Source organism: Caretta caretta, chromosome 10, assembly GCF_965140235.1.
Source record: "Caretta caretta isolate rCarCar2 chromosome 10, rCarCar1.hap1, whole genome shotgun sequence".
Taxonomy (NCBI): Eukaryota; Metazoa; Chordata; order Testudines; family Cheloniidae; genus Caretta; species Caretta caretta.
The window spans coordinates 47,885,337-47,901,062 of NC_134215.1; the positions used below are offsets into that span (position 1 = coordinate 47,885,337).

General features: G+C 50.3%; 2 protein-coding genes across 2 annotated transcripts; both read left to right on the forward strand.

Annotated features, from left to right (window-relative positions):
• Window positions 1-2,036: 2,036 nt before the first annotated feature.
• Window positions 2,037-5,251, forward strand: LOC125644152 (zona pellucida sperm-binding protein 3-like). The gene is made up of 9 exons (XM_075133325.1): window positions 2,037-2,471; window positions 3,124-3,242; window positions 3,321-3,424; window positions 3,498-3,675; window positions 3,753-3,873; window positions 3,974-4,065; window positions 4,154-4,299; window positions 4,423-4,548; window positions 5,091-5,251. Exons 1-9 carry the CDS (start codon window positions 2,058-2,060, stop codon window positions 5,195-5,197), a joined length of 1,407 nt encoding a protein of 468 aa, XP_074989426.1. The 5' UTR covers window positions 2,037-2,057; the 3' UTR covers window positions 5,198-5,251.
• Window positions 5,252-10,937: 5,686 nt separating this feature from the next.
• On the forward strand, window positions 10,938-14,161 carry LOC142073482 (zona pellucida sperm-binding protein 3-like). Its single transcript, XM_075133326.1, has 9 exons — window positions 10,938-11,351; window positions 12,012-12,130; window positions 12,231-12,334; window positions 12,408-12,585; window positions 12,663-12,783; window positions 12,884-12,975; window positions 13,064-13,209; window positions 13,333-13,458; window positions 14,001-14,161. Exons 1-9 carry the CDS (start codon window positions 10,938-10,940, stop codon window positions 14,105-14,107), a joined length of 1,407 nt encoding a protein of 468 aa, XP_074989427.1. The 3' UTR covers window positions 14,108-14,161.
• Window positions 14,162-15,726: the final 1,565 nt, after the last annotated feature.

Consider the following 15,726-nt stretch of genomic DNA (forward strand, 5'->3'; position numbering starts at 1 on the left):
TGGGTGCTCCAGCCCCAGAGCACCCATGGAGTCGGCACCTGTGATGACACAAGATGCAGGGAGGAATTTTATCCCTATTTTACACCTGTGGAAACTGAGGCATAGAGAGGCTGTGACATGGTCATGGTCACCCAAGAATATGGCAGCAGAACTAGACGTTGAACCCTGAGCTGGGGAGTCCAAAGCCAGTGCTTCAACCACAAAAACACACCTCAAGGTCATCAGCAGGGTTCTGCACACATACTGCCCTCAAAAGAGCAGAGCTGGCTCTAGCCGCTGACCGTCCCTCTGTTCTCCCAACCTTCCCACGCCTGGTGCTGCAGAGATACTGACTGCTCAGCTGCCTCTAGGACAACTTTAACCTTCCCACCATTCCTTAAGCTTTCAACCCAGCCCTTTGTTCCACTCTAGACAGCTCCCTGCCCCTAACATCCCTCCACTATGACTGCATTTATCTATCCAAACCTGCAGTTAGGGAGGGGTCGTGTAATCATCCCCATCTCACACAGGGGAACTGAGGCATGGTGACAAAGGGCCAGAATTAGTGGCCACCTATCTAAATTCCCAGTAAGTGATTTTGAAAAAAAAATGCAAAATTTGGTTTTAAAGAGAAATTTAGCTGCGTCCTTCACTAAACTGGCTACAGAGAATTTCTATCAGGTGGAACCATAAAATGCCCAACCATGATCGGCATCCAATTTAACGCAGGCCCTTTACAACCAGCCCGTGGCCCTCTGCCCATTCAGCTAATCCACCGTATAAGTGGACTGTTCAACGGTTGGTTAGACAGCAGCAGATTCAGGCTGCTTGTGTCAGGAATGAAAGTGTTCTCTAGTGGTTAGAACCGTGGCTACAGACAGGACAACCAACCACATGCTTCGGATGTTCGCTTCAATAGACAGCCTGGCTCAGTGGATGACACTCAGGTCTGCCATATTAATGACCTAGATATAAATGTGACCTTTCCCAAGAGGACCATTGTGCAGCCTCTTGGTGACGTTACCTATAAAACAGGGGAGAATGAGACCTGTCTCCCCTAGTGCATGCGGAGGAAGCTAGTCAAGTATAAATACACATAAATATGAACAGCCATCGCTGGAAGCAACAAATCTTGAACTTACAGTCTCCTGGGCCCAGTTCTTCCAAGGTATTTAGGTTCCTAACTTCCATTGAGCATAACTACCTATGAGGAGCTGGGTCATGGTTCCTATCCCAGTGCCCTGTCCCCTGGTTGAAAGAGGAATCCTGTGTTTATCTGTGCATACAGGCACAGCATGCATGGCTCACAGAAAACCCCTGGGCTCTTCCCCAGGACCAGAAATAAAACAGAATGATTTTGGATAGGCTAAGTTTTGGGACTTGTTCTTTGGACTGGACATTAGCCTTCAGCAGGGGTAGCCCAACGATCTCCGTTTCACGGGGATCCCTCCCTGATCATTTCTTAGCTGTGCAAAAATATCATGATCAGATTGTTCAAACAGCATACTCAAAATTTAAAAGCAGGCCACTTGGGAGAGCTGTGGCTGGCAAACCCTTTGGTCAAATGAACTCAAGTTGGCATCCCAAAATGCACCTCAGCCGCTGAACTAGAATGCCAGTTTGGGAGCTGATCTGACTATCGATGCCAAGTTCAGATAAGAGGCAAAATTCAGAGACCAGGAATTTAAACAGAGAGTGGGTTTCAAACGTAACCATGATGCAGCGATCACTGCTCCATAATAAAAATCCCCTTTGGAATTGAGTATCAGCATTGCAGACTCTGCACAGCTGATGTTTCACATCCACGACAAAATGTGTCAGATTTAATTGAATGAAACCTCACAGGAATCTCCCAGAATACAACTGATGAACTGACCAACAGGTGGAGCTGATTCCCATTGGTCCTCCCATTTCCCTGCTCCAGGGATGGGTAGTGGATGTGATTGGGCCCCAGCTGCTTGCAGTCTAGGGGAGGGTGTTCATTACCTGGAGCAGCTGTGAACTGGCTTTAGGTGCAGGGTATAAAAGGCCCACAGCAGCAGATTCTCTCCATACTGGGTTTGCTACTAGTAGGCAGGATGGGGTACAGAGGTAGCCTGGGCTTTGCTCTTCTGTGCTGGGTGGTCAGTGGGGTGACCTGTTACAATCCCTGGGATTTTTCTAGGATTGACTCAGCCATCTGGAGACCCACCCCCAGAGCTGAGCCCCCTCAAGGCCAAGCCCATGTGCCTTCTCTTGCCCAGCCCTCCCCCTGGGCTCGGGTTGATGCTTCCCAGCTCAGGGCTGTGTCCCTGCTGCAGCCTGTCACGGTGCAGTGTGAGGAGGCTCAGATGGTGATCACTGTGCACAGGGATCTGTTTGGGACGGGGAGACTGATCAAAGCTGCTGACCTGAGCCTTGGCCAGGCCACCTGCAGGTACACATCCCTTAATGCTGCAGAGAACACAGTGATCTTTGCAGCTGGGCTCCATGAATGTGGCAGCACCTTGCAGGTAAGGCAGCTTTATAGAAACCAGGAGCTTCCTATTTGTGGGATTAAAAAGGGATAACAGTGCAGCACAGGGTCTGGGCTCAGTTACTGAGCCAGTAGCTATTTCTTGGCGGGGAGGGTGTCTTTTTTTCCCCCTTAGTCTTCAGTCTCCTTACAGTTGAGAACTATTTCATGTCTTTATGCTCCAAAAGGAGGTTTAAGAGCATGCATGGGGAGTGAGCCATGATGGCTCTGTCAGATTTCACCAGTGGACCCTTGTGCTCAGTCCAAGCCAGGGACTTTTACTGCCAGTAAAGCCCACTTTGGCTCACTGAATTCTGTGAGCTCTCCAAACCCTGTAGATGGGAAGGAGGCAGCTGAATGTGTTTCTGTACTCTGCTAGCTCAGTAACTTGAGAAGTGGAGTGAGTGTGTTTTACATGGGGGGGAGGGGGGGCAGTTACTGTATGGCACATCACTCAGAATAGGCACAGAGGAAACTTGTGAATAGTCATGCGAAGGGGGGCACTACCATAGCTCCAGTATTTCGATGGCTGCTCAGCAGAATGAGCACAGGAACTACTTGTTGGAAGACATGCCCGCTTCCTGGAGAACTGTCTTAAATTCTCAGCTGAACTACTTGCCCTTAATCTGTCCAATATCCCCTCCTTCCAGATGACCCCAGACTCTCTGGTTTACAGCACAAGCCTGAACTATAACCCCACCCCTGCCAGCAACCCAGTGATCCTGAGAACCAATCCAGCTGTGATTCCCATTGAGTGTCACTACCCCAGGTGAGAGTCTGAGATGCTCAGATCCCCTCCCTCCTTCTGGAATCTGGCTCAGTGACTGAGGTTTGCTCCTCCTCCCAGGAAGGACAATGTGAGCAGTAAAGCCATCAAGCCAACATGGGTTCCCTTCAGCTCCACCCTGTCTGCTGAGGAGAGGCTGGATTTCTCCCTGCACCTGATGAATGGTAGGTGGGAGGAGCCTTCAGGGGAGCCCAGCCCTGCCCTGTCTGTCCTGCTCACTGTGAACTTGCCTTGCAGATGACTGGAGTGCTGAGAGACCCTCCAATGGATTCCAGCTGGGGGAGGTCATGCATATCCAAGCTGATGTCCACACTGGGAACCATGTGGCTCTGAGGCTCTTTGTGGACAGCTGTGTGGCCACCCTGAGCCCAGACAGGGACTCCTCTCCCTGCTATGCTGTCATTGACTTCAATGGGTAAGAGCTGGGAGCCCTTTCTAGACTAAAACAAGAGTGATCAGGGACTCTTACTGACCCTTGATTCTTGTGTGTAGGTGCCTGGTGGATGGGAGATCAGATGACACCACCTCGGCCTTCCTATCCCCCAGGCCCAGGCAGGACACGCTGCAGTTCATGGTGGATGTGTTCAGGTTTGCAGGAGATGCCAGGAACTTAGTGAGTGCCCACATTTCTGCTCCAAGTTGATTTCCCCAGGCTAAGCAGCTGTTAGGGTCCCCTGGGATGGTCCTAACCCCTCTTCCCACTTCCCTTCCAGATCTACATCACCTGTCATCTGAAAGTCACTGCAGCTGAGCAAGCCCCAGATCCTTTGAACAAGGCTTGTTCCTTCAACAAAGCAGGCAACATGTGAGTAGCCTAGAACCCCATCAGGGGAGTGACAGGCAGCCTAGAACAGAACTCTTCACTGTAGATGACTGTTCCTGTTCTGTTCCAGCTGGTCTCCAGTGGAAGGCATCCGAGACATCTGCAGGTGCTGTGAGACTGGGAACTGCGCAGTCCTTGGAGGACAGTCTGGGAGAGGCAGCCCTCTGGACAGATGGTCAGGGAGGCGCTTCCAGAGAGATGTGGCCTCCAGGCATGGTAGGTTCTGTGCCCACTTCACCTGGGAAGATGTCTGGCTAACTCCAACAGACTGTTCCTGGGGGATCTTCCACCCAAAATGGGATGGATTGGTTTTCTAGTAGTGCTTCTCTCCCGATACAGGTGAGCCCTTGGTGAGGGAAGCTGAGGCTGATGTTGTGGTAGGACCCATGATCATCTTGGATACTGATCAAGGATCAAGGGATCTCTCAGTTGCTCAAATGGAAGCAGAGAAGGCAGCATCAGAGGGTAACTAGTTCTAATGAACAAGTCTCATGGTGCCTCTATTGTCACTACTAATCTACATTAGGTTTGCTGGGAAAAGATGCTCTAAAAGATGGAAGAAATGAGTCTTACAAAGTCAGTTGTAAGAATCCCTTAGTCCAAGGAGGGAGTGTTAATAATGAGTCAACAAGACTCGAGAAGGGCTCCTTGTTGAGAGGGTCCAACCAGAGCCAGTCACATAGGACTGTCAGCCACTGTAGCCTGGGCTTATCTGCTGGGACACAGGTTGCAGGTATCAGGTCACACAACTGATTATCCAGTGGGATTTATAAAGAGGTGCTGATCTCCTGCTCCAGCCACTTCTAGTAGACAAACTCCAATATGTATGGCTATAAAACACTTCAAAAAACACAGCCCTACAATACAGCTCAAATAAAAAATCCCCCATTTTATTAACTGTGGCCTTCACTCATGTACCCAGCGAGTCCCTGGTAGATTTTTGGAGAGGAGAGGTTGCTGGAGAAGCAACTAGCTGCAGTTTAAACCCTGTGTTCTTCCTCTTGTAGGATTCTCTTCTACAGCTGGTCTGATCTCAGTGGCAGCTGCCATGGCACTGGCCTTTATTACTCTGGGGATACTCGTATACAGAAGATGCAGCCATTCCAGTGTCTGAGAAGTCACATGCCTTTTACCTTCTGTCCAATGTAAATAAACCCCAATGACTTGATTCTGGTCTGTGACGTATTAATGGGTAAGGGAGATGCCTTCCCTTCTGTGGGGAAGGCAATGGTGTGGTTGATGCACCAACCACATTATGGACACACCCACGGGGCTGCATGGGGAGAGATCATGTGAGGGTGAAGAAAGCAGAGATTGCTGCCTTCAGGTTCCCAGGGGCAAATGGCAGGGGGATTTCCCTCCATCTGAACTGTCCATCTGGCACCTGTAACCATTACAGGGCTCTCTCAGTAGAGAGAACACAAATCCCCCAGCCACTGGGCCCTCTGAGTGAAACAGATGCCATGAGGGAGTTCCTACTGACTCCATGACTGGCTTTAGGTGATGCTCTAGGGCAGGGGTCTTAAACTTCATTGCACTGCAATCCCCGTTCTCCAACTACTGCCCTGGTCCAGGGGGTCAAACCCCCAGGGCTTACCCTGGGGAGCAGGGGCTGTAACCTGAGCCCCACTGCCTAGGGCAAAAGACTGACCTGCCAAACAGGGCTGAAGCCCTTGTGCTTTGGCCCTGGGCACTGGGGCTCAGTCGGCAACTTTAGTTTGAGCCAGTCTACCACAGCCTTGGCAAACCCATTAAAATGGGGTGGTGACCCACTTTAGGATCCTAACCTGCAGTTTAAGAACTGCTGCTCTAGGGTAACTACTCACCTTAGAGAGAAGGATCGGGGCACTTTAGACAAATTGTTCTCACCATGGACTGAAATCATGGCTGGGGTGAACTCTTTAGGCTCAGGCTAGTTAGTTCTGCAGGCTAGCCCTGTTCTCTTGCCACCAGGCCTAGGCAGAAAGTGTCTTAAAAAAAACTTACCTGCAGTGTAGTGAGGCCTGTACAACAATGATCATGCAGCCTCTACTCAAACCCAAGTGTAAAGGGCTCTATCTAGTTCTCTACAGTGGTAGAGACAACACAGCCAACCCTGCTATAGGACAGGATGTCACTTCTTCAACATCTGCCCTTTAGCTGTGTGGGGCAGAACAAGCTTCCCAGAGCAAGCTCTCTGCCAGAGTGGTTATTCACCCTCTCCCCTGTGATGCTGCAGTGGGGCAGGAGCAGCCTCTTTCCTCCAACACATGCAGCTCTCTGAGCAGTGGCCCTTGGAGGCTTGCTGTGCACCTGCAAGTGGAAGGGACTCTGAGCGAGTAAGGTCCTGACAGGGACTGTCTAAGGTCAGAGCACCTCATCTACAGTGTCCAATGACTCCCCCAATGCCCTGGGAGGTAGGGGAATGCTGACCACCTTTCATACAAGGGGGGAAAAGACAGGGTTATTAAGTGAGGTTGCCCAGGAAGGCTTTGGCACAATGTGGAATTTAACCTTGGTCTCTTGCATGCCATGCTGGTGTCTCAACCATCAGACCATTTCTCTCAATGCTTTTCAGCCCATATTCCCAAAGTCCCTCTGTTCTTGTCCCCTCTGACTAGCTGAGATCCAGCCCTCAAGCCGTAGCTACATTTCCCCCTGCCTCTGACACAACTCCAGCCCTTCCTCTAAAATATGGGTCCTCTAGTTGGGAAGCTCCAAGACCCTGACATCCTTCAAATCCCCCTCCTTTCTCTGCACTCAGCTTGTTTCTCTCCCTCCCAAATATTGTTGGCTGTATCTAGACAAACAGCAGGAATCATTCCTGTCCTCATTTCACAGAGGAGACTCTAAGGTTCAGTGCTGCTAAGCCAAAATTAGTGGCCAGCTCCCAAACTAAGAGGAGTTGGTGCTGCATGAGGGGCGTGGATTCAATGCCTGGAGGTACTGCAGCTGGTAGAGCTGTCAGGCCCTGACCTGCCAGTTTTCTGGCTTTCTCGGGTGCCTTGAAGAGGGGATGCAAAATCTGATTTTTAAATAGAAATTTTGCTACAACCTTCACTAAACTGGGAAAAGAGCAATTCCATCATGTGGAGTCAAAATTACACCCCTAGGACTCACCTGGTTTGGACACAGTCCTCTGCCCCTTGACCTAACCTTTCTGTCAGTGAGCTTCACAGCTGCTTGGCAGAGAATCAGGATTCCTGGGTTCTCGACCCAGCTGTGGGAGGAGACTGTGGTCTCGTGCTTAGCACAGGGAAGGTAACCGACCACATTCACTCCATGCATTCATTCATTCATGCACGGCTGTGACTGGGGTCATCTGGAGAGACCTGGGTTTTATTTCTAGCTTACCCAGGGGGAACATGATGTAACCTCTCAGTTAGCTTATTTCTAAGATGCCGGAGCATGAGAGCTGCCTTGCCCTAGTATAGGGCAATGAAGCCTTAATCAGTTATTAGTGCTGCAGGAACAAATACGTATTAAGAGCTGTCAGTAGAATGGACCAGTTGCATGCCATCCCATGGGCTCCCCACAGGTATGGTGTTGAGAACAAGTGTCTGTCTCCCTCTGGGCACACTGTCATTCCATGCAGGGCTCGCAGCAGTCCCATTCGTTGCTCCATCAAACCAGAGATAAAGTTGAATAACTTCATATGGACTAGCTTTTGGAGCTTGCCCCTGGTGCAGGCCACTAGATTCCCACAGGGGTACCTCTGCCCCAAGAACCTCATGATGCCAACTGATGTTAGGATATAGATATTCAGGCCTGTCTGTAAAGGCCTATACTCTAAGAATTTAGGTGTATTCCTATCACTTGGCTAGTTAGAGGTATAAAAGAAAGAATCAAAATCACTGTCTGCCAGTGTAAGGGCCTTCTCTTACTGTGACAGTCTGAGGCCCTGTTCTTAGGCTAAGGCCTTTGGCTAAGCGACAGAGGCAGCCATAAGCTGGGAAGTGAATGGTCACATCCTCACATTCCAAACTAGTCACATTGAAATAAGGTGCTATTGGGCTGTTAGGAATTTAATCCTGTCCTTATAGTGCCTATCACCTCCAGAGAAAGGGAAGTGCCTAGAAGCTGTAAAAGGAAATTGAGGTTGATAGTTTTCTGTCTGGTAAGAACTCACTTATCAATAGACACAGCTGGGAAACTCTTATGTCTTTACAGATGTAGTTGTGAAATCCTCACTTCTGTATTGTTTTGTCATTATAGTTCCCACTTTGCTATTGTTTATTGGCATGGTCTCTGTCTGGTTCTGTGATTGCTTCTGTCTGCTGTATAATTAATTTTGCTGGGTGTAAACTAATTAAGGTGGTGGGATATAATTGGTTAGCTAATCCATGTCAGGATTGGTTAGTTAAATTTTAGTAGAATGATTGGTTAAGGTATAGCTAAGAATATTACTATATAAATTAGGGGCAAACAGGAAGTAAGTTGGGATTCGAAAATAAGGAAAAAGGAACTTGTATTTAGCTTGCTGGAAGTTCACCCCAATAAACATCGAATTGTTTGCACCTTCGGACTTCGGGTATTGTTGCTCTCTGTTCATGCGAGAAGAACCAGGGAAGTGGGAGAGTGAAGGAATAAGCTCTCTAACAACTGACAGAGGGTACTGGGAGACACCGGGGCACAGAGACCCCCTGGGTTCACCAAAAGAATGTCATGTAAGGTCTCGAATGAAGCCCCGGGTCACACAGGTCATCATAACCTTTGTGAGATGTAGGTATGGGAAGTATGCAAGGAGCACTGAAAATTACAATCTGTAGGCCTTGTAGATGAAGCAGGCCTCTCAAAGGTAGTGCATCTTGAGACAAACTCCTCCAGCCAGCTAATGAGGAGCTGGCAGAGACTTCAGAAAGAAACTAACAGGATGAAGTCAACATTGGAGGGGGAACCCTAGCTAGAGGTAAACATCAAAGGTGCATTCTGGTGTATTTGAGGAGCAAAAAGACACCCCGACCTCAGGTGCCTAGGAAGTAAACTGACAGCGAGTTGGTGTCATGAAAAAGGAGTCTCAGCCAGGCTTAGCTGAAAATGCTGGAGAGAACTTCGGTGAGAGACACTTTTCGAGACTGGAGGATAACTTGTTAGTTAAGCGTAGGCTCCAGAACGCGAGTTATGATTTTGTTTCACAGCTAGCCGTTTGTTTCCAGCTCTCACACCATTTTTATGTGACTATTCTGTCTTAAATAAATCTCCTTTTGCTCTAGAATTCGGCTGAAGCGTTGTGTGTGATACAAGAGCGGTGAGCTAACGCCAAACTGGTAAAGGGGGACGCCCTGTCCTTTAGCAACAGAAGGTCTGGGATTTCTGTGGATCTCCAGTGATCAGGGCTGGATCCCACTTTGAAGGGACTTGAAGCCTGGGGCGCATTGATTGTCAACCTGCCAGGCAAAACACAGGGCTGGGCTATCCCAGAGAAGAATGCTTGAGGCGCTGATGGGCTGGTTGCATTGGGGAGCTAACACCCAGCTGGCACAGGCAAGGCTCCTTCATACAGGAGGCTGGTGGCAACTAGGTTGCTGCACAGCCCTGGCTGCCCTGAGAAGTGTCACAGTCCCTATCCCAGGAATCTCAGTTTCACATGGATCCTCCCCCCAGGACAGGCCCTCTCTTGGCTTTGAGAAACAAACCATTCTGGGGAGGGGAGATATGGGGGCAGATGTGGGTACACGTTGGGGAAAACAATTCAACCCAGCAAACTCCACCCCAACCCTGGAAGGAGAACACCAGTTCTGGAACTCATCTGACGAGTTATGCGGATATTAGAGAGGACACAAATTTCCCCTTGAACAGATTTTACTTTCACACTTATCCACAGTGGAACACTTGGTGGGCCAGACTGAGAGAGCATGTGACCAGGAATGCGGCTGTAGTCCAGTGGGAGGTGGAAGCACTGGAGACTGGTCCCTCTTTCATCATTTATCCACAACAGAACAGCTTGAATGGGAAAGTAGGAGGAAGCCCAACATCAGAATGTCCCCTAGCTCAGTGGTTCAAGCATTCTTCTGAGAGATGAGAGACCCCTGTTCACGTCCTTTCTCTCCCCTCAGCAGAGAGGGGGAATGAAACCTGGGTCTCCCATATTCCAGGTGAATGCTCTAACCGCTGGGCTAAAACATCTGAGGAGGACACCACGTCCTGCTGCAGTACAATTGTGAATGGGGTCAACATGGGCAAGCAGCACAGCTAGTGAATTGGGCTCCGCATACAACGTAGGCAACAAAATGCCTAACTTCCCCTGGCTCATGGATGGCTCTGGGCTTAGGTGGGAGACAGGTGCCCAGACTCCCAGAGGGAGGCAGCTGGGCACGTGCCCAGAGGCTGAGACACGGGCACCAGGGAACTTTATACTGTAAAAACTTTGGTGCTGCTGAGTGAATTTGGGCACCTACAGAGTTCACTGTATGGTTTGTATCAAAGGGGTAGCATCCGATGAAGTGGGTATTCACCCATGAAAGCTTATGCTCCAATACCTCTGTTAGTCTATAAGGTGCCTCAGGATTCTTTGCCGCTGTGTGATTTGAGGATCACAGTGGAGCCAAACCCAGGATTTACAGACCTAAATTGGGGATTGAGGGGCCTGGGTCCCTTTGTGGTGTAGCCCACCCTTAGCCTTCCATTGAACGAAACAGGGCAGGAATTTCCCAAACTGCAGCTGATGTACTGACCAACAGGTGGAGCTGATTCCCATTGGCCCTCCTATTTCCCTGGTTCAGGGCGTGGGCACCGGGTATGATTGGGCCCCGGTTACCTGCAGATTAGGGGAGGGTGTTAATTACCTGGGACAGCTGTCACCTGGCTCTGGCTCACAGTATAAAGCCCCAGAGCAGCAGTTTCCCTCCATACTGGGGTTGCTGCAAGCAGGCAGGATGAGTCACAGAAACAGCCTGGGCTTTGCTCTTCTGTGCTGGGTGGTCAGTAGGGTGACCTGTTACAATCCCTGGGATTTTTCTAGGAGTGACTCAGCCATCTGGAGACCCACCCCCAGAGCTGACCCCCCTCAACGACAAGCCCATGTGCCTTCTCTTGCCCAGCCCTCCCCCTGGGCTCGGGTTGATGCTTCCCAGCTCAGGGCTGTGTCCCTGCTGCAGCCTGTCACGGTGCAGTGTGAGGAGGCTCAGATGGTGATCACTGTGCACAGAGATCTGTTTGGGACGGGGAGACTGATCAAAGCTGCTGACCTGAGCCTTGGCCCAGCTGCCTGCAGGTACACATCCCTTAATGCTGCAGAGAACACCGTGATCTTTGCAGCTGGGCTCCATGAATGTGGCAGCACCTTGCAGGTAAGGATTTATGCAAGCCAGGAGCCCCTACTGATCCTTAGCATCACTACCCGTCTTGTCTGATGGGGTAAAAATGGGGCAGCAGGAGAGAACAGTGGGTGGGATTTTTGTGCATCTTATTGATAAGCTCCCTGGTTTTTCCTGGGTGCTTCTTCTTAGCTTCCAATCTCATGCACCAGGCAAAGAATTCTGCCTTGCTCAGCTCCTGGAGCAGGCTCACAAGTGGAATCTGAAGAGGGTGCTCTGGTGGCTCAGACAGATTTTACTTCTAGACACACCTGTCCAAAGACTGTCTGGAGACTCCACAGACAGGAGTCTGCAACTGAATAAACTGATTGGTGTTTAATAGGTTAACCCTGGGGGTTTTACTGTCTGAGATTCCTTCACAACCTGCACAGAGGAAACCAGTGAGCAGAGTTGTGTAAAATGGTACAACTGTGGTGCTTGTCCTCCGATGGCTGCTCTAGCAGACTGAGCTCTGAAATCCCCTGCTTCTAGTGTCCAGTCCTTCCAAAGGCAGTTGCCAGTTGACTGGGCACTGGTTGGAAAACTTGAGCTCAAGTTTTCCATCTGACTGAGGCTTGTTCTTGGGCTCATCTGAATGACTTTACAAATGCTCTGTGTACTAGTGTTAACCCTTTCATGTCTGCTCCTTCCCAGATGACCCCAGACTCCCTGGTTTACAGCACAAGCCTGAACTATAACCCCACCCCTGCCAGCAACCCAGTGATCCTGAGAACCAATCCAGCTGTGATTCCCATTGAGTGTCACTACCCCAGGTGAGAGTCTGAGATGCTCAGATCCCCTTCCTCCCTCCCTCCCCTTCAGTCCCTCCTTCTGGAATCTGGCTCAGTGACTGAGGTTTGCTCCTCCTCCCAGGAAGGACAATGTGAGCAGTAAAGCCATCAAGCCAACATGGGTTCCCTTCAGCTCCACCCTGTCTGCTGAGGAGAGGCTGGATTTCTCCCTGCACCTGATGAATGGTAGGTGTGGGGAGCCTTCAGGGGAACTGAGCCCTGCCCTGTCTGTCCTGCTCACTGTGAACTTGCCTTGCAGATGACTGGAGTGCTGAGAGACCCTCCAATGGATTCCAGCTGGGGGAGGTCATGCATATCCAAGCTGATGTCCACACTGGGAACCATGTGGCTCTGAGGCTCTTTGTGGACAGCTGTGTGGCCACCCTGAGCCCAGACAGGGACTCCTCTCCCCGCTATGCTGTCATTGACTTCAATGGGTAAGAGCTGGGAGCCCTTTCTAGACTAAAACAAGAGTGATCAGGGACTCTTACTGACCCTTGATTCTTGTGTGTAGGTGCCTGGTGGATGGGAGATCAGATGACACCACCTCGGCCTTCCTATCCCCCAGGCCCAGGCAGGACACGCTGCAGTTCATGGTGGATGTGTTCAGGTTTGCAGGAGATGCCAGGAACTTAGTGAGTGCCCACATTTCTGCTCCAAGTTGATTTCCCCAGGCTAAGCAGCTGTTAGGGTCCCCTGGGATGGTCCTAACCCCTCTTCCCACTTCCCTTCCAGATCTACATCACCTGTCATCTGAAAGTCACTGCAGCTGAGCAAGCCCCAGATCCTTTGAACAAGGCTTGTTCCTTCAACAAAGCAGGCAACATGTGAGTAGCCTAGAACCCCATCAGGGGAGTGACAGGCAGCCTAGAACAGAACTCTTCACTGTAGATGACTGTTCCTGTTCTGTTCCAGCTGGTCTCCAGTGGAAGGCATCCGAGACATCTGCAGGTGCTGTGAGACTGGGAACTGCGCAGTCCTTGGAGGACAGTCTGGGAGAGGCAGCCCTCTGGACAGATGGTCAGGGAGGCGCTTCCAGAGAGATGTGGCCTCCAGGCATGGTAGGTTCTGTGCCCACTTCACCTGGGAAGATGTCTGGCTAACTCCAACAGACTGTTCCTGGGGGATCTTCCACCCAAAATGGGATGGATTGGTTTTCTAGTAGTGCTTCTCTCCCGATACAGGTGAGCCCTTGGTGAGGGAAGCTGAGGCTGATGTTGTGGTAGGACCCATGATCATCTTGGATACTGATCAAGGATCAAGGGATCTCTCAGTTGCTCAAATGGAAGCAGAGAAGGCAGCATCAGAGGGTAACTAGTTCTAATGAACAAGTCTCATGGTGCCTCTATTGTCACTACTAATCTACATTAGGTTTGCTGGGAAAAGATGCTCTAAAAGATGGAAGAAATGAGTCTTACAAAGTCAGTTGTAAGAATCCCTTAGTCCAAGGAGGGAGTGTTAATAATGAGTCAACAAGACTCGAGAAGGGCTCCTTGTTGAGAGGGTCCAACCAGAGCCAGTCACATAGGACTGTCAGCCACTGTAGCCTGGGCTTATCTGCTGGGACACAGGTTGCAGGTATCAGGTCACACAACTGATTATCCAGTGGGATTTATAAAGAGGTGCTGATCTCCTGCTCCAGCCACTTCTAGTAGACAAACTCCAATATGTATGGCTATAAAACACTTCAAAAAACACAGCCCTACAATACAGCTCAAATAAAAAATCCCCCATTTTATTAACTGTGGCCTTCACTCATGTACCCAGCGAGTCCCTGGTAGATTTTTGGAGAGGAGAGGTTGCTGGAGAAGCAACTAGCTGCAGTTTAAACCCTGTGTTCTTCCTCTTGTAGGATTCTCTTCTACAGCTGGTCTGATCTCAGTGGCAGCTGCCATGGCACTGGCCTTTATTACTCTGGGGATACTCGTATACAGAAGATGCAGCCATTCCAGTGTCTGAGAAGTCACATGCCTTTTACCTTCTGTCCAATGTAAATAAACCCCAATGACTTGATTCTGGTCTGTGACGTATTAATGGGTAAGGGAGATGCCTTCCCTTCTGTGGGGAAGGCAATGGTGTGGTTGATGCACCAACCACATTATGGACACACCCACGGGGCTGCATGGGGAGAGATCATGTGAGGGTGAAGAAAGCAGAGATTGCTGCCTTCAGGTTCCCAGGGGCAAATGGCAGGGGGATTTCCCTCCATCTGAACTGTCCATCTGGCACCTGTAACCATTACAGGGCTCTCTCAGTAGAGAGAACACAAATCCCCCAGCCACTGGGCCCTCTGAGTGAAACAGATGCCATGAGGGAGTTCCTACTGACTCCATGACTGGCTTTAGGTGATGCTCTAGGGCAGGGGTCTTAAACTTCATTGCACTGCAATCCCCGTTCTCCAACTACTGCCCTGGTCCAGGGGGTCAAACCCCCAGGGCTTACCCTGGGGAGCAGGGGCTGTAACCTGAGCCCCACTGCCTAGGGCAAAAGACTGACCTGCCAAACAGGGCTGAAGCCCTTGTGCTTTGGCCCTGGGCACTGGGGCTCAGTCGGCAACTTTAGTTTGAGCCAGTCTACCACAGCCTTGGCAAACCCATTAAAATGGGGTGGTGACCCACTTTAGGATCCTAACCTGCAGTTTAAGAACTGCTGCTCTAGGGTAACTACTCACCTTAGAGAGAAGGATCGGGGCACTTTAGACAAATTGTTCTCACCATGGACTGAAATCATGGCTGGGGTGAACTCTTTAGGCTCAGGCTAGTTAGTTCTGCAGGCTAGCCCTGTTCTCTTGCCACCAGGCCTAGGCAGAAAGTGTCTTAAAAAAAACTTACCTGCAGTGTAGTGAGGCCTGTACAACAATGATCATGCAGCCTCTACTCAAACCCAAGTGTAAAGGGCTCTATCTAGTTCTCTACAGTGGTAGAGACAACACAGCCAACCCTGCTATAGGACAGGATGTCACTTCTTCAACATCTGCCCTTTAGCTGTGTGGGGCAGAACAAGCTTCCCAGAGCAAGCTCTCTGCCAGAGTGGTTATTCACCCTCTCCCCTGTGATGCTGCAGTGGGGCAGGAGCAGCCTCTTTCCTCCAACACATGCAGCTCTCTGAGCAGTGGCCCTTGGAGGCTTGCTGTGCACCTGCAAGTGGAAGGGACTCTGAGCGAGTAAGGTCCTGACAGGGACTGTCTAAGGTCAGAGCACCTCATCTACAGTGTCCAATGACTCCCCCAATGCCCTGGGAGGTAGGGGAATGCTGACCACCTTTCATACAAGGGGGGAAAAGACAGGGTTATTAAGTGAGGTTGCCCAGGAAGGCTTTGGCACAATGTGGAATTTAACCTTGGTCTCTTGCATGCCATGCTGGTGTCTCAACCATCAGACCATTTCTCTCAATGCTTTTCAGCCCATATTCCCAAAGTCCCTCTGTTCTTGTCCCCTCTGACTAGCTGAGATCCAGCCCTCAAGCCGTAGCTACATTTCCCCCTGCCTCTGACACAACTCCAGCCCTTCCTCTAAAATATGGGTCCTCTAGTTGGGAAGCTCCAAGACCCTGACATCCTTCAAATCCCCCTCCTTTCT